The 18,599-nt window shown below is 41.0% G+C and overlaps 1 protein-coding gene across 1 annotated transcript in view; it reads left to right on the forward strand.

The window, feature by feature from the left end:
* The window catches only part of EYS (eyes shut homolog), a 1,768,116-nt gene that overhangs the window by 1,719,441 nt on the left and 30,076 nt on the right, over positions 1-18,599 (forward strand). Inside the window, exon 35 of the mRNA XM_036871239.1 lies at positions 771-943. Within this exon, the coding sequence (XP_036727134.1) occupies positions 771-943 (173 nt within the window). The remainder of the gene's footprint in view (positions 1-770; positions 944-18,599) is intronic.

An 18,599-nucleotide genomic window follows, 5' to 3' on the forward strand; every position in this document is an offset into this window, starting at 1 on the left:
ATCTGACATTTAAATTTAAGTAGGTGCCCTGCATTTTATCTGTCAACTCTACCTTTGGTGAGTCCATCAGAGACTCCCCTACTAGGCTCCTCCCAATATCACTCTCTAAACCAAGACAAAGTCTCTCTTCAGAACGGGTACTGCCCTTTACTCCTCAGATTCTGCTCCAGCCATAAACTGACTGCCTTTTACTGCCACAGTTCCTTCAGATACCAGGATACCCTCTGGACAAGGTCCCTTTTATGTGTCCCCAAGCTGATCCTAACTCAGAGTGCCACAGCCCCCTTCCTGGTTCACTACCACTGGCTTCACCACTGGAAGGGTTTGAGGCTCCTTCTGCAGCCCCTGGAGCTGGGCTTGTGCATCCCCCAGTATCAGGGAACATATAGAAGCTGAACTTCTTTTTTCTAGGCTTAAGTTAAGAGGCCACTCCATCCACAGCCTTCCCCCTGGGTGGTAGAGTGGGGTTGGGAAGAGGGACTTATAATGCTGTTTTGTCCAAAGAAATTATTCTCATAAAATTTTCTTTCAATTTCCACAGGCTGAACCTTTTAAAATCCTTAATGTGGAGTCCAGTAATCCCATAACCAGTTATTAGTTCTTTCCTTTGACAATGTGAATCTTGGTAGTTTAAATCACAATTGGCTTTCGTATACAGCATCTTTTCTGTCTTGGAACCTCAGGCAAAACTGCCAAGTTAACATCAGCGGATACACGAGTGTATACCCATCAGGGGCCCAAATCACGCTGCCTTCTTTCTTATCCTACAGCTGTAACTGTCCTGGTGGGTGGGAAGGAGCCTTCTGCACGGAGAGAGTTTCCACCTGCAACCCTGAGCATGACCCCCCACACCACTGCAGCAAAGGAGCAACCTGTGTCTCATTGCCTCATGGATACACCTGTCACTGTCCACTGGGAACCACTGGGGTCTACTGTGAGCAAGGTGAGGCTCAGCTCATGCTGTCCACAGATTTAACTGCGTCCGTTTCCTTTTGGGAAGGTGAAATGAAATCTGTGTACGAATGAAAGAGTCCACTCTCTTCTTTCCCCCTGTATATTTGACATTATATTTCACAAATAGAATAGTGCTAAAATTTAGTACTACAAAAATACAGCTTTATGTTTAGAATTGCTTTAATTTACTAACTCAAATCCCCCTGTCTGTTTAGTCTAGATGTTCTAGATATCTTGTGCTAAATGCAATCTAATCAAGTAAATTTAGATTCATAATTCAAGAACAAGGCTCCATCTTTAAGCTTCTCCCTCTGTACCTTCCACTTGACTAAGACCTTTGGGAATATCACAAGGCAGATACATCAGCTCCAGTGCAAAAGAAGAGAAATTTGAGGGATGAAACGGCCCCATTTCCAGTGGAACAATAAGGAGCATTCAGTTTTCTAGGTCTCATCAGCTTACATACCTCCCCGTACCTTATGACTGATGATACCCTTACCACTGGGCAAATCATGGAACGGCCTTGAGGGAGCCCGTGGTCTCCTGAGTGCTCCCCACATGGGCTGCAGCTGGTGTAAGTGTGCTTCTAGGTCTGCGCGCTCCCCCGTCTAGTCCCCAGCTTGCCTCAGACCTTCTGGATTCCCTCCACATCACACACACTGCAGGGTGGGAGGGCGTGGATGGAGCATGGCAGTCTTGTCTCCTTCCCAAGTAGAGCTGGACCAAAGTCACTCCTCTACTGTCCTCCTTGCAGACAATAGCACAAACTCATCTTCACGGACCGGAGAAGGAACGCGGCTCTGTACTGCGCGTCATCCCCAGGCAAGAAGCCCCCGCGGCACTGCACGATTTACCTCCTCATGTAACTTCCCTGACAGCCTCTTTTTATAGGCAAGGTTGGTGGGAGGCTTAGTGGAATGCAGCCACCTTTAAATCTCCCCCATCACACCTGCATCCTCTGCTAAAGCTCTGAGAACCCCTAGGGCAAGAGCAAAAACCACCCACAGACACAAGGACGAAGTAGGGCACTGGAAAAGGCGGCTTTGGGGAAAATCAGGAAAGCACGTGCTGCTCAATGTCTCAAGTTATGCATCTTACATAAATCAACACTTATGCTTCACTTTGTCCTACCTGGTGTAGTTCTAAATATCACAGCAAAATGGGAGTGAAAGAAGACCTCCATAACCCCATGCTCAGAGTCCTAAAAATTCAGTTGTGTGACAGACACAGTTGTGCTGCTGTGAGGCTAATGGGATGGCCCGGCTGAAGCTGGCCAACCCAGCAGTAAGTCTCCAGCCATGTATCCACACAGTCCTGCTTCAGTTCGCGCCTATCCCCCTACCTCCCCATCCCCACTCCCACCGCCCCATCTCGGGGCTGACTGGCACTCCAAGACAGTGTGGCATGGAATTCAGGAAACTTGTAGTTAAAGAATCTGGAAAATTGAGCCAGAAAAACACGAGGACATGGGGATCCCTCTGCTGGCTCTTGGAATCCAGAGATTGGATCATCTACTATTTCTCTATCTCACCTCACACCCTACCCAGAAGAGAAAGCCTTAGCCTCTGCACCCATGTTTAGCAGCAGGGGCTGGGGTAGAAGAAGTTCGGGAGCCCATCACCAATTATGTTATATACACCTTGGCATAATTTGGGGGCTTTATTGTAATATCACATCATACATGTTGTAATTTAATCTTCCTCTGATCACTTTATCAAATACATTAATGCAAACATTTTTAATCCTATATTCTCTGAGATTCTATGTGTGTTTAACTCTCCTCCAAAAGTCAAAGGTGTTGATAAATGGAAGACATTTGAGGGTTAGAATACTAGTGATTTAGCAAAAGAAACGTTTAATTGTGTTAGAAGTTGTGACTATGAGATAATGTTTGGCTATGGGAATCTGTCTCTTTCACGATGACATTAGAGGCAGATCCTGCTCTTCAAAAATGGCCCTTCTTGGCTCCTGGAATAGGCTACACTCTTTCCTGGAACAAGAAGTTTACACACACTCTTCCCTCTGCCTGAAATGCTCTCATCTTCTCCTCAGCATCCAGCTAACACACCTTCATCCTTCAAATTTAGACTCAGACCTTCCTTTTTTAGGGACGACTTCCCTGACCCTCTTTCACAGAACTGAGGGTGGTGCCCATGCCTGTTTGTGTCCATTGGTGTAGAATCTCTAGCACTTGTCATACAGTGCTGAGTGAATGTGTCTGCTATACATTTTACTTAGCAGTTCTCAAATGATAAAAACAAACTGTGATCATTTTCAAGAAGCAGTTCTTGACTTTAGTGAACAGCAAAGTACTTTACCAAGATGGTGCACTTGTATTACTCCCAAAGGAATAGCTATTAGAAACTGAAGGAAATAATAGGACAAGTTAACATAAGGGCTAGTGACTATTTACAATAGCCAGGTCATGGAAGCAACCTAAATGTCCATCAACAGACAAATGGATAAAGAAGATGTGGTACATATGTACAATGGAATATTACTCAGCCATAAAAAGGAATGAAATTGGGTTATTTGTAGAGACGTGGATGGACCTAGAGACTGTCATACAGAGTAAAGTTAAGTCAGAAAGAGAAAATCAAATATTCCATATATGTGGAATCTAGAAAAATAGTACAGATGAACCAGTTCGCAAGGCAGAAATAGAGACGCAGATATAGAGAACAAGCATATGGACACTGAGGGGGGAAAGTGAGGGGGGGCAGGTGGGATGAATTGGGAGATTGGGATTGACATGTATACACTAATATGTATAAAATAGATAACTAATAAAAAATCTAGTGATAGTGTTATTTCAAGTGCAATAATTTAAAGAAAGGAAAGTTTTCAGCTAATAAACATTACAATAGGCAAAGAAAAAAGAAAAAAGAAAAAAACCATAAGGGCTAGTGATTGTAACAATAGGGAGATTAGCCAGATTTTTGCATCTTAAAATCTCAAATGATGAAAGCCCAGGGGATTAACTTAAGTTTGTTTGGGTGTGTGTATATATACAAATATATATTAGTATGTATATAAATAGATTGTACAGAGAGATAGCAGAGATACAGTAATGAAATTATTTTATAAGAAGAGAGTCTAGAAAGTTTGATAAAAGGTGCCAGCAAAGTTGTGTCACTCTCATAGTATTCTCAACAAAAACTGACCAAAGATATACCCTGCTATGCTATAAAATAAGAGTTTAATTCCTTTATTAAAAAGTTATAGAAAATTATATCATAAAAACAGTTGTTTTGATTGGGAAAAAAGTATTGATATTATGTGGGGGAGGGGACTATAGAGTTTTAGATTCTCAATTGAAAGTTATTTTTCTAGAGTAATTTTTATAGTAAAGTTGAGTTTAAGAACTATAAACTATATTTGTTGTGAAGTCAAAATAATGAAGAAAGAGCTTAATCAGAAATGACAGAATTAAACTTTAAGTCTCAAAAATCCGTTTTCTTTATCTCCATTGACCCATTGGCTTTGCAGTTGTCCAACATAGTAGCTACAGTACTAAAATTTAATTTAAAAAACAAGAACAGAGAACAGATATCAACCAGGCCCTGAAACCAGGTGGCAGTGTGCTCCTGTGTCTTGTCAATCGCTGCATTTTCCTTATTCCCAGAGAGCTTGTTCTTTATTGCACCATAACCAGTAGCTGTCTGTGACATGCAGTCATAATTTCTACTCAGTTGAGCAAATTATGGTCACCTAGAATGCAGAAGAAATGCCTGGGGTTCAATTCACTTTTATTGTAGTTATAAACTGGTGTGTAAATTACCAAGAAATCCACCACCAACATCCTTAAACTTATGAATCCCTAACTTCTATGTCATCTTTTTCCCTTCTGCCTCTTCTCCTTCCCCATTCCAAGATACCTAAGTCTTAGGAAATTAGTCTGGCTGCACACGGACCCCGACTTACAGCTGTCATACCTGCCTAGTTTCGTCTTTATGATCGTCTTTATTGTAAATGAGCCCCACCCCCAAGAAGCATCAGAACTCATGCTTATAAGCTCTGAATGACAAGAAACTAAACTGCAGTGGATTGGCAAGCCCGATGAAGCCGTGGCGCAGGGATGGTGAAGGGCATCTGCCTCACATCAGTGTTCTCTGTTCTTTTCTCCTCCCTTGGCAGTAACGCTTGGCACCAGTTCATTAAGATTGTTTACCAGTTCCAGACCACGTGCTGGGAAGACTGCCTAAACAAGACAGACAGGTGCCTTGTCTCCATAGAGGTGACATGCTAGTAGGAGGCGGCAAGCAAAGAACATGCCCACCAGTCAATGAGCAAAAGCACAGACTGAGTTAATGCCATAAAGGAAAGCAAGAGGACGAGGAGACGGACAGTCACTGGGAGAGTACACTCAAGCGGGGATGGTCAGGAAAGGCCTCTCTGAGTAGTGACATCTGAGCTGTCAGCCAGTGAGACTCACCCACGTGTGACAGACAGAGGGGCAGGCCCTCTGGGCAGCAGTTAAACCTGGAAATAGGAAAATGATGTCACATGTTTGAGGGAGAGAAAGGCAGTCAGTATTCCCAGAATAGGAGTTGATGTTATGAGTTTGGAAAGGCAAGCAGAAGCCAGATCATGCAGAACCTTGGAAAATATGATAAAGAATTGTAATTCCATGCTGAGAAAATAGGAAGCCTGTGAAGATTGTAAGCATGAGTCAGAAAATTGAATTTAAGTCCTGATGCTCCTAGTAACTAGCAATTCAGTTTCTGCTGCGTCAGTGAAGTCTCTGAGCCTCGATTTCATTATGTGTAAAACAGCAACATCAAGTGTGCCAGCTGTTTTCCATCTGCCCACCCTTCCCCTTGCCCACACTCCCTGCCCCATACTCTAACACCTTCTCCAGTGGATTGCAGTAGAGTTTGGCCAACAGAAGTCACCAGCAGGTGATGAGGGGGCAGGAGGAGAGCAAGACAGAGTACTTACTCTCTAGGTAAGAAGAGGATGGCCAGGGGAAATTTTCTGTCCCAGCATTATAATTTAAGCAGTGAGATCTGATTTAATCTATCCCTTGCTCTTAAATGTCTGACTAATGGGGAAAAAGTTATCTTTCAAGTCCCCTAAAACATTCACCTATAGCTGACAGAAAGAAAAATCCATTTAAAGACAAGAGAAGGATAATTCCTGGTTGGCGTACCTTCTTTTCACTAAGGTCCCACCCCAAACTCCGTTGGAATTCCACTGAGGAATTCCACTGTGGTTAAGTAAAGTATCAACAAACTACTTGAATCCAATGGCTTCTAGGGTCACAGCCACCAAAAGTGATTCAAAATGTCTGAGCCTAGCTCCAGAAGTGCAGGAATCCACAATGTTCACATTGGAACTAGCTCGGTTTGTGCTTTTAAACACCCAAGGGCCCTAAACCATCTTTAAAATTAAACTGAAGATGAAGGAGGATTGTCAGCAAACAGCATCTGGGTGTATATTTCACAGGGACTATTGACCTTAATTTAAAAAGAAATCATAATAGGTGAAACTAGGGTAGAGTATTTTGCAATCCAGAATAGTCATTAAAATATTCTATTCTAGAACTCTAGTTTACAATTATTTTGTGAGATGGACAATATGTCCAATTTCTCTTACACTCAAATCTTATTTATTTGTTCTTTTCTTCGTTATACTTGTCTTTCCCGTTAGAATTTATGATTTACAACTACACATATAACCTTTCCTGAATCATAAAATCTCTCCTGTCCATTTATTTTTCCCCACATTATTGGTAAATTGTTTTTTTCTTGAAATAGTTTTACATTAACTAAATTCTAGCTATCGTGTATCGTTGACATTTAGCCAAGTGAGATTCCATAATATGTGTGTTTTTAACTTTTAGCCTAGGAAATACTTAAAATGTTTCCATTTTCCCTACATTCTTTCCATCCGTAGTGCAATTTTCCTTCCACTCATTTCTCTAAGATAAAGAAACCACGCGCTTGCTGGCATTTTGAGTGAAGCAGGCAGATGTTCAAGCTACTTAGTCTCTTGATGCCCTACTTTATGGTCCACCTATCCCTGGTTTTACTGAAATTAATTCAAGCTAATGGCGAAGTTCAATTCTCCAAGTATTCCCGACACGTGGGATGCCTTCCTGCCAAGTCATGGTTTTCCTAATAGTAGAGAAATGGGTCCATAGCACTGTAGAGGGCAATTTCAGGGATCATTACTGTTTGCCTTTTTCAGATGCTCATTTTCAGGTGCATTTAGCCAGGCAGGTAAATACAGCAGGTAATGTGCAAGCTTTCTTCATAGAAAAAAAATAAACTTAAGTCTTTATTTCCCCACTTTCAATCTCATCATGATAATTAAAAAGGATGTCGTTACATGTGTACTAGATCCTCTACAATTTTATAATATTATAAAAGGTAAAAAATAAATAAGCACTAGCTATGATTTCCAGGAACACACGTTTTAATTCTTTAGTCTTCTGTTTGTGCTCTTCCAAACAACCTGACAAATCATAAGTGAAACAGTGCATGGGTTATATATAACAATTCTGAGGTTTATATGAACGTTAAGCTTTTTGAGTATCTAAAGGAATAGACTCTACTAGAATCTTAGTAGAAAGATACACACACAACTGTCATTTCCTAACCTTGGACTTTGAGGAAGGAACTTAACTTTCCTGAACATCAGGCTTCTCATGTGTGAAAAGAGTATGTTTTTAAGTCTCTGTTTTAGAGGAATTTTTGGCCAAAGTCCAGGGAGAGTCCATTCTCCTTGTCAAGCCCTATGTTAATAATTAGGGGGAGGAGAGAAGATGGCGGAAGAGTAAGACGCGGAGATCACCTTCCTTCCCACAGATACAGTAGAAATACATCTACACGTGGAACTGCTCCTACAGAACACCCACTGAACACTGGCAGAAAACGTCAGACCTCCCAAAAGGCAAGAAACTCCCCCCATACTTGGGTAGGGCAAAAGAAAAAAGAAATAACAGAGACAAAAGAATAGGGACGGCACCTGCACCAGTGGGAGGGAGCTGTGAAGGAGGAAAGATTTCCACGCACTAGGAAGCCCCTTTGCGGGCAGAGACTGTGGGGAGCGGAGGGGGGAAGCTTCGGAGCCACTGAGGAGAGCACAGCCACAGGGGTGTGGAGGGCAAAGCGGAGAGATTCCCGCACTTCCCGCACGGAGGCTCGGCGCTGACCAGCACTCACCAGCCCGAGAGGCTTGTCTGCTCAGCCGCCGGGGCGGGCGGGGCTGGGAGCTGAGGCTCCGGCTTCAGTCGGATGGCAGGGAGAGAACTGGGGTTGGCGGCGTGAACACAGCCTGAAGGGGTTAGTGCGCCACAGCTAGCCGGGAGGGAGTCCGGGAAAAAGTCTGCAGCTGCCGAAGAGGCAAGAGACTTTTCCTTCCCTGTTTCCTGGTGCGCGAGGAGAGGGCATTCAGAGTGCCGCCTAAACGAACTTCAGAGACGGGAGCAAGCCGCGGCTATCAGCGCGGACCCCACAGCAACAGGGGCACAGAGGAAAAAGCGGAGAGATTCCCGCACAGAGGATCGGCGCCGAGCAGCACTCAGCAGCCCGAGAGGCTTGTCTGCTCCCCCGCCGGGGCGGGCGGGGCTGGGGGCTGAGGCTCAGGCTGCGGTCGGATCGCAGGGAGAGGACTGGGGTTGGCGGCGTGAACACAGCCTGAAGGGGTTAGAGCACCACAGCTGGCTGGAAGGGAGACCGGGAAAAAGTCTGCAGCTGCCGAAGAGGCAAGAGACTTTTTCTTGCCTCTTTGTTTCGCGGTGCACAAGGAGAGGGGATTCAGAGCGCCGCCTAAATGAACTCCAGAGACGGGCGTGAGCCGCGGCGATCAGCGCAGCCCCCAGAGACGGGCGTGAGACGCTGGGGCTGCTGCTGCCACCTCCAAAAAGCCTGTGTGCGAGCACAGGTCACTCTCCACACCGCCCCTCCCGGGAGCCTGTGCAGCCCGCCACTGCCAGGGTCCCGTGATCCAGGGACAACTTCCCCAGGAGAACGCACTGCGCGTCTCAGGCTGGTGCAACGTCACGCCGGCCTCTGACGCCGCAGGCTCGCCCCGCCTCCTCTGTACCCCTCCCTCCCCGCGGCCTGGGTGAGCCAGAGCCCCCGAAGCAGCTGCTCCTTTAACCCCGTCCTCTCTGGGCGGGGAACAGACGCCCTCAGGCGACCTACACGCAGAGGCGGGTCCAAATCCAAAGCTGATCCCCAAGAGCTGTGCGAACAGAGAAGAGAAGGGGAAATCTCTCCCAGCAGCCTCAGAAGCAGTGGATTAAAACTCCACAAACAAATTGATGTGCCTGCATCTGTTGAATACCTGAATAGACAACGAATCATTCCAAATTCAGGAGGTGGACTTTGGGAGCAGGATATATTAATTTTTCCCCTTTTCCTTTTTTTTTTGTGAGTGTATATGTATATGCTTCTGGGGGAGATTTTGTCTGTATAGCTTTGCTTTATAATAGCTTTATTTTACTTCACTATATTATAGCCTCTTTCTTTCTTTCTTTCTTTCTTTCTATTTTTTCTCCCTTTTACTCTGAGCTGTGTGGACGAAAGGCTCTTGGTGCTCCAGCCAGGCATCAGGGCCGTACCTCTGAGGTGGGAGAGCCAACTTCAGGACACTGGTCCACAAGAGACCTCCCAGCTCCACGTAATACCAAACGGCAAAAATCTCTCAGAGATCTCCATCTCAACATCAAGACCCAGCATCACTCAATGACCAGCAAGCTACAGTGCTGAACACCCTATGCCAAACAACTAACAAGACAGGAACAGAGCCCCATCCATTAGCAGAGAGGCTGCCTAAAATCATATGAAGTTCACAGACACCCCAAAACACACCACCAGACGTGGACATCCCCACCAGAAAGACAAGATCCAACCTCATCCACCAGAACTCAGGCACTAGTTCCCGCCACCAGGAAGCCTACACAACCCACTGAACCAACCTTAGCCACTGGGGACAGATACCAAAAACAACGGGAACTACGAACCTGCAACCTGTGAAAAGGAGACCCCAAACACAGTAAGATAAGCAAAATGAGACAACAGAAAAACACACAGCAGATGAAGGAGCAGGGTCAAAACACACCAGACTTAACAAATGAAGAGGAAATAGGTAGTCTACCTGAAAAAGAATTCAGAATAATGATAGTAAGGATGATCCAAAATCTTGGAAATAGAATAAACAAAATGCAAGAAACATTTAACAAGGACGTAGAAGAACTAAAGAGGAACCAAGCAATGATGAAAAACACAATAAATGAAATTAAAATTACTCTAGATGGGATCAATAGCAGAATAACTGAGGCAGAAGAAAGGATAAGTGACTTGGAAGATAAAATGGTGGAAATAACTACTGCAGAGCAGGATAAAGAAAAAAGAATGAAAAGAACTGAGGACAGTCTCAGAGACCTCTGGGACAACATTAAACGCACCAACATTCGAATTATAGGGGTCCCAGAAGAAGAAGAGAAAAAGAAAGGGACTGAGAAAATATTTGAAGAGATTATAGTTGAAAACTTCCCTAATATGGGAAAGGAAATAGTTAATCAAGTCCTGGAAGCACAGAGAGTCCCATACAGGATAAACCCAAGGAGAAACACGCCAAGACACATATTAATCAAACTGTCAAAAATTAAATATAAGGAAAACATATTAAAGGCAGCAAGGGAAAAACAACAAATAACACACAAGGGAATCCCCATAAGGTTAACATCTGAACTTTCAGCGGAAACTCTGCAAGCCAGAAGGGAGTGGCAGGATATACTTAAAGTGATGAAGGAGAAAAACCTACAACCAAGATTACTCTACCCAGCAAGGATCTCATTCAGATGTGATGGAGAAATTAAAACCTTTACAGACAAGCAAAAGCTGAGAGAGTTCAGTACCACCAAACCAGCTTTACAACAAATGCTAAAGGAACTTCTCTAGGCAAGAAACACAAGAGAAGGAAAACACCTACAATAACAAACCCAAAACATTTAAGAAAATGGGAATAGGAACATACATATCGATAATTACCTTGAATGTAAATGGATTAAATGCTCCCACCAAAAGACACAGGCTGGCTGAATGGAAACAAAAACAAGACCCATATATATGCTGTCTACAAGAGACCCACTTCAGACCTAGAGACACATACAGACTGAAAGTGAGGGGATGGAAAAAGATATTCCATGCAAATGGAAATCAAAAGAAAGCTGGAGTAGCAATTCTCATATCAGACAAAATAGACTTTAAAATAAAGGCTATTACAAGAGACAAAGAAGGACACTATATAATGATCAAGGGATCGATCCAAGAGGAAGGTATAACAATTGTAAATATTTATGCACCCAACATAGGAGCACCTCAATACATAAGGCAAACACTAACAGCCATAAAAGGGGAAATCGACAGCAACACAATCATAGTAGGGGACTTTAACACCCCACTTTCACCAATGGACAGATCATCCAAAATGAAAATAAATAAGGAAACACAAGCTTTAAATGATACATTAAACAAGATGGACTTAATTGATATTTATAGGACATTCCACCCAAAAACAACAGAATACACATTTTTCTCAAGTGCTCATGGAACATTCTCCAGGATAGATCATATCTTGGGTCACAAATCAAGCCTTGGTAAATTTAAGAAAATTGAAATTGTATCAAGTATCTTTTCCGACCACAACACTATGAGACTAGATATCAATTACAGGAAAAGATCTGTAAAAAATACAAACACATGGAGGCTACACAATACACTACTTAATAACGAAGTGATCACTGAAGAAATCAAAGGGGAAATCAAAAAATACCTAGAAACAAATGACAATGGAGACACGACGACCCAAAACCTATGGGATGCAGCAAAAGCAGTGCTAAGAGGGAAGTTTATAGCAATACAAGCCTACCTCAAGAAACAGGAAACATCTCGAATAAACAACCTAAACTTGCACCTAAAGCAATTAGAGAAAGAAGAAGAAAAAAACCCCAAAGCTAGCAGAAGGAAAGAAATTATAAAGATCAGGTCAGAAATAAATGAAAAAGAAATGAAGGAAACAATAGCAAAAATCAATGAAACTAAAAGCTGGTTCTTTGAGAAGATAAACAAAATTGATAAACCATTAGCCAGACTCATCAAGAGAAAAAGGGAGAAGACTCAAATCAATAGAATTAGAAATGAAAAAGGAGAAGTAACCACTGACACTGCAGAAATACAAAAGATAATGAGAGATTACTACAAGCAACTCTATGCCAATAAAATGGACAACCTGGAAGAAATGGACAGATTCTTAGAAATGCACAAACTGCCGAGACTGAACCAGGAAGAAATAGAAAATATGAACTGACCAATCACAAGCACTGAAATTGAAACTGTGATTAAAACCTTCCAACAAACAAAAGCCCAGGACCAGATGGCTTCACAGGTGAATTCTATCAAACATTTAGAGAAGAGCTAACACCTATCCTTCTCAAACTCTTCCAAAATATAGCAGAGGGAGGAACACTCCCAAACTCATTCTACGAGGCCACCATCACCCTGATACCAAAACCAGACAAAGATGTCACAAAGAAAGAAAACTACAGGCCAATATCACTGATGAACATAGATGCAAAAATCCTCAACATAATACTAGCAAACAGAATCCAACAGCACATTAAAAGGATCATACACCATGATCAAGTGGGGTTTATCCCAGGAATGCAAGGACTCTTCAACATACGCAAATCAATCAATGTGATACACCATATTAACAAATTGAAGGAGAAAAACCATATGATCATCTCAATAGATGCAGAGAAAGCTTTCGACAAAATTCAACACCCATTTATGATAAAAGCCCTGCAGAAAGTAGGCATAGAGGGAACTTTCCTCAACATAATAAAGGCCATATATGACAAACCCACAGCCAACATTGTCCTCAGTGGTGAAAAACTGAAACCATTTCCACTAAGATCAGGAACAAGACAAGGTTGCCCACTCTCACCACTATTATTCAACATAGTTTTGGAAGTGTTAGCCACAGCAATCAGAGAAGACAAAGAAATAAAAGGAATCCAAATCGGAAAAGAAGAAGTAAAGCTGTCACTATTTGCAGATGACATGATACTATACATAGAGAATCCTAAAGATGCTACCAGAAAACTCCTAGAGCTAATCAATGAATTTGGTAAAGTAGCAGGATACAAAATTAATGCACAGAAATCTCTTGCATTTCTATACACTAATGACGAAAACTCTGAAAGTGAAATTAAGAAAACACTCCCGTTTACCATTGCAACAAAAAGAATAAAATATCTAGGAATAAACCTACCTAAGGAGACAAAAGACCTGTATGCAGAAAATTATAAGACACTGATGAAAGAAATTAAAGATGATACAAATAGATGGAGAGATATACCATGTTCCTGGATTGGAAGAATCAACATTGTGAAAATGACTCTACTACCCAAAGCAATCTACAGATTCAACGCAATCCCTATCAAACTACCACTGGCATTTTTCACAGAACTAGAACAAAAAATTTCACAATTTGTATGGAAACACAAAAGACCCCGAATAGCCAAAGCAATCTTGAGAACGAAAAATGGAGCTGGGGGAATCAGGCTCCCTGACTTCAGACTATATTACAAAGCTTCAGTAATCAAGACAGTTTGGTACTGGCACAAAAACAGAAATATAGATCAATGGAACAGGATAGAAAGCCCAGAGATAAACCCACGCACAGATGGTCACCTTATCTTTGATAAAGGAGGCCAGCATATACAGTGGAGAAAAGACAGCCTCTTCATTAAGTGGTGCTGGGAAAATTGGACAGGTACATGTAAAAGTATGAAATTAGAACACTCCCTGACACCATGCACAAAAATAAACTCAAAATGGATTAAAGACCTAAGTGTAAGGGCAGACACTATCAAACTCTTAGAGGAAAACATAGGCAGAACACTCTATGACATACATCACAGCAAGATTCTTTTTGACCCAGCTCCCAGAGAAATGGAAATAAGAAAACAAATGGGACCTAATGAAACTTAAAAGCTTTTGCACAGCAAAGGAAACCATAAACAAGACCAAAAGACAACCATCAGAATGGGAGAAAATATTTGCAAATGAAGCAACTGACAAAGGATTAATCTCCAAGATTTACAAGCAGCTCATGCAGCTCAATAACAAAAAAACGAACAACCGAATCCAAAAATGGGCAGAAGACCTAAATAGACATTTCTCCAAAGAAGATATACAGACGGCCTACAGACACGTGAAAGAATGCTCAACATCATTAATCATTAGAGAAATGCAAATCAAAACTACAATGAGATATCATCTCACACCAGTCAGAATGGCCATCATCAAAAAATCTAGAAACAATAAATGCTGGAGAGGGTGTGGAGGAAAGGGAACACTCTTGCACTGTTGGTGGGAATGTAAATTGATACAGCCACTATGGAGAACAGTATGGAGGTTCCTTAAAAAACTACAAATAGAACTACCATACGACCCAGGAATCCCACTACTGGGCATATACCCTGAGAAAACCATAGTTCAAAAAGAGTCATGTACCAAAATGTTCATTGCAGCTCTATTTACAATAGCCAGGACATGGAAGCAACCTAAATGTCCATCGACAGATGAATGGATAAAGAAGATGTGGCACATATATACAATGGAATATTACTCAGCCATAAAAAGAAATGAAATGGAGGTATTTGTAATGAGGTGGATGGAGTTAGAGTCTGTCATACAGAGTGAAGTAAGTCAGAAAGAGAAAAACAAATACAGTATGCTAACACATATATACGGAATCTAAGGGGAAAAAAAAAGGCCATGAAGAACCTAGTGGCAAGACGGGAATAAAGACACAGACCTACTAGAGAATGGACTTGAGGATATGGGGAGGGGGTGGGGTGAGATGTGACAGGGTAAGAGAGTGTCATGGACATATATCCACTACCAAATGTAAAATAGATAACTAGTGGGAAGCAGCCGCATAGCACAGGGAGATCAGCTCGGTGCTTTGTGACCACCTAGAGGGGTGGGATGGGGAGGGTGGGAGGGAGGGAGATGCAAGAGGGAAGAGAAATGGGAACATATTGTATATGTATAACTGATTCACTTTGTTATAAAGCAGAAGCTAACACACCATTGTAAGGCAATTATACTTCAATAAAGATGTTTAAAAAAAAATTAATACTGTTTATAAGGTGAGTGAAAGGTTAAAAACTCTAAGAGACAGATTGAGAGGTTTTTCTTCAACAAAGTCCTTTTTATTTTCTATTCAAGATAACATTAAGTAACAAACAAAAGCCCTCAACACAGTGGATTTTCAGCTCTCTACTGCTAAAGTTTTCTCCCTTGAAATGTTTTACATATTGAGCCATGTTCCCCATGTTAGGAAGGCAGACAAAAAAAAAAGGTTTGCTTACAATCAATTTCTACGGACAGGACTTGGTGGCTTCTTCCCCTGAGGCAGGTCTGTCCACAACCTCTTTTTATCTGAGATGATTGACAGTGATGGAATCCAACCACAAACTTTACTTTCTAATTTGAGGAACTGAGAGACAGGCTCCCTCTAGTTTCTAATAGAAGCAAACTAAAATCCTCATGACCATAGTGGAAGATATAAAGATTGCAAGATATTTCATTATTTCATTCCTTCTTTTGTTAAAAATCTGTATAATTTATCCTAAGAAAAATAGGAAAGCAAACTTTCCTGTACCATCCTAACCAAGGAATATCACAAGGCAAATGGTCATGAAAGCCCTGTGGTCCCAATGACAGAACTGTCTAAGATTCCAAGCCACCCTTATAAAGGTCATGATGAGGGGTCAGTGACACAAAGAGGCCAGCACAGAACCTGGCACATAACAAGTACTTCTTAAATATGAACCCCTCTTACAGAGAAAGGAAAAGTGTTAGATTAGACTTGTGCTAAATGCAGGTTATGTCCACATAGGTATTTTCATCATCTCCTTTTTTAAAATATGGATTTGTTTTAAACAGATTCTTAAGCTAAAATATTTTAAACCTCCTATTTTAAAAAGACAATAGTTTTTATTATATAAAGATGTAAAAAATATTTCAAGCTATCATGATCAATGTAGTAGACATAAATTTTCCAAATGACCAAATAAGATTTTTTTAAAAAACTAATACACATTATCTATAGAAGTATAGCAGATTATTAAGTTTTTTAAAAAGTATTTATTGAGAAACCACTCAGGCAATATGGACAGATCCAAAGCATGATAAGGTACGGTCCCTCCTTTCAAAGAACTAATAATTTAGATAGAGACCAGGCAAAAGTCTGTGAAAATTAAAGTATATAATTTAAATAACAGTTCAGGGAAAAGAGTGAAAAACATCCCAGGGTATTGAATTCTTTAACAGCTCGACAAATGACAGTACCTGCATAACTTCTGGCTAGTGGGGCCTGAAAAGGCCTTAGAAAGCAATGGAATTAATAGCGTTGCTGCAGGTTACACATGAGAGCTGTTAAGAGAGTAACTCCTAAGAGTTCTCATCACAAGGAGAAGATATTTTTTCCTTTTATTTTGTATCTGTATGAGATGATGCATAGTCACTAAACTTACTGTGGTTGTCATCTCATGATGTATGTAAGTCAAATCATCATGCTGTACACCTTAAAGTTATATACTGCTGTATGTCAAGTATATCTCAATAAAACTGGAAGAAAAAAATCTCAAAAAGAAAAAAGCAGTGGAATTAGATTAGGTGTTAAAAAAAAGGGTAAGTTTTGGATAGACTCATACAGGATGGTGAGGTAGCTGTCCTAAGAGTGAAAACCACTTCAGCAAAGCATGGGGAAGATGGAAAGGTGCACTTGGAAATGTGAGTAAACCTCTTTATCTGAAAAGGAAATGTATGCCAGGTAAGGTGTAAATTATTAAAATACCTCTGAGAATAGAAGAGACCAATGTAAGGCACACTAAATTAAAAACTCATCAGGACTTGCTTACTGGTCTGGGTGTGCCTTTCACATAGTTGGTGTTCAGTTAACACTTGTGAAGTGAGTGATGATTATTCAAGGTTTAAAACCTGAATGACACATGCACGTAATCAATGTTATCTTCCAGACCTGCTGTAAATGAGCCTTTGAGACTCCTGAAACAGCCATAAATTTTCCCACACAAGTTACCTGACTCAGTAGCTGAATTTATTATTTAAGATACTTCCAAACAACTTAAGAAAGAACTCACAGTAAAAGGTACATGTATTTGAAAAGTAGCCAAGATAGTGATAGAAAGATAAACTTATGCCCTCCTGCCAAGGAAAGAAGAGAAGGGAAGGGAAGGGAAGGGAAGGACAAGGAAGGCAAAACCAGGCGAGTCTAAATCATTTCACAACACACAACTGAATGTAAAATTACCTTTGGGTTTCTTAGAAGTTGAAGTGAAACATAAAATACAACAGACTGCTACTTAATTATTGCCTAATAAAAGAAAGCATACCAGTCATCACATCAAGGACAGAGAACTGTACCCTGGCACTGAACTGTAATAAAAATATATTGAGCACGATCCATTTTTTAGAAAAATAAAATTAAATAGCATAATAAATGTTGTGTTTGATGACAATTTTCTAGAAAATGAAGAGGCATTATGTATATGGTCATTTTTTATATTGACACAATAAAGGCTACGGGCATAATATTAGGTCATAGTTCTGTAAAGATAATTATGTCAAATTATCTTTGAAAAGTAGTTTTCTATTGATCTGACATGTTACTGGGGCAATAGTCAGTTGTCTTCAGAGATAATTATTTGACATTTTCATTAGACCATTACTCTTGGATATCAGCTGTGTCGGTCAAGTTTCTGATGGTCAAAGCATAGCAAAAAATGAAAATTAAGACCCCTGTAGAAGTCCAGGAATCCTGGCTATTAATTGAAAGGATCATTACATGCTTTGTTTTCCAGATTTATGTGACAAAATTGATGTTTTACCATGAAAATTAAAAAGTTTAACTTAGCATCTGTTACCTTATACGTGTGTGCTGTTTACTGCCAGAGCTCTCACTAATATAATAAGTATCATTTTGCCTACCTGACAGAATTCATATGAGGTAAGTACTCAAAGGAAATTACCAGGGACTTCCCTGGTGGTCCAGTGGTGAAGACTCCATGCTTCCATTATAAGGGGCACAGGTCCGATCCCTGGTCGGGGAACTAAGATCCTGCATGCCGTGTGGCGCGGCCAAAAATTTAAAAAAAAAGAAAAAGAAAAAATAATTTAAAAAATAGTGTTATCAGTAAATTCGCATAATCTACAAAAAAAAAGGAATCACCAAATTTCTTTATCATAAAACAATCATGTGATTTTATAGAACACAATTTTTTTGACAATGATGGCAGATACACTTTATTTTCATTTCAGTACAAAATTGTTTAAGAATCAATGTATCATTGTGGTTTTGAACCAGTATCAAACAGCTGACCCAATAACAAACAAGACAAACTCCTGGAGGCAGACCTAACCATTTTGTCACTCTGAGTTAAGAACTGGCTTATGTTGACAGGGCAGGTCATGGAAAGAGCCTATTTGGTGATAGGAATCTCAGTGGGAGCTGCAGCTCAAAACAACTTATACTGATTCCCAGGAAAATAATACAGGGTTCATTGTAGTTCACTCAGTCTGTAGTTCTCCCCGCAA

Source organism: Balaenoptera musculus, chromosome 12 (genome assembly GCF_009873245.2).
Source record: "Balaenoptera musculus isolate JJ_BM4_2016_0621 chromosome 12, mBalMus1.pri.v3, whole genome shotgun sequence".
NCBI lineage: Eukaryota > Metazoa > Chordata > Mammalia > Artiodactyla > Balaenopteridae > Balaenoptera > Balaenoptera musculus.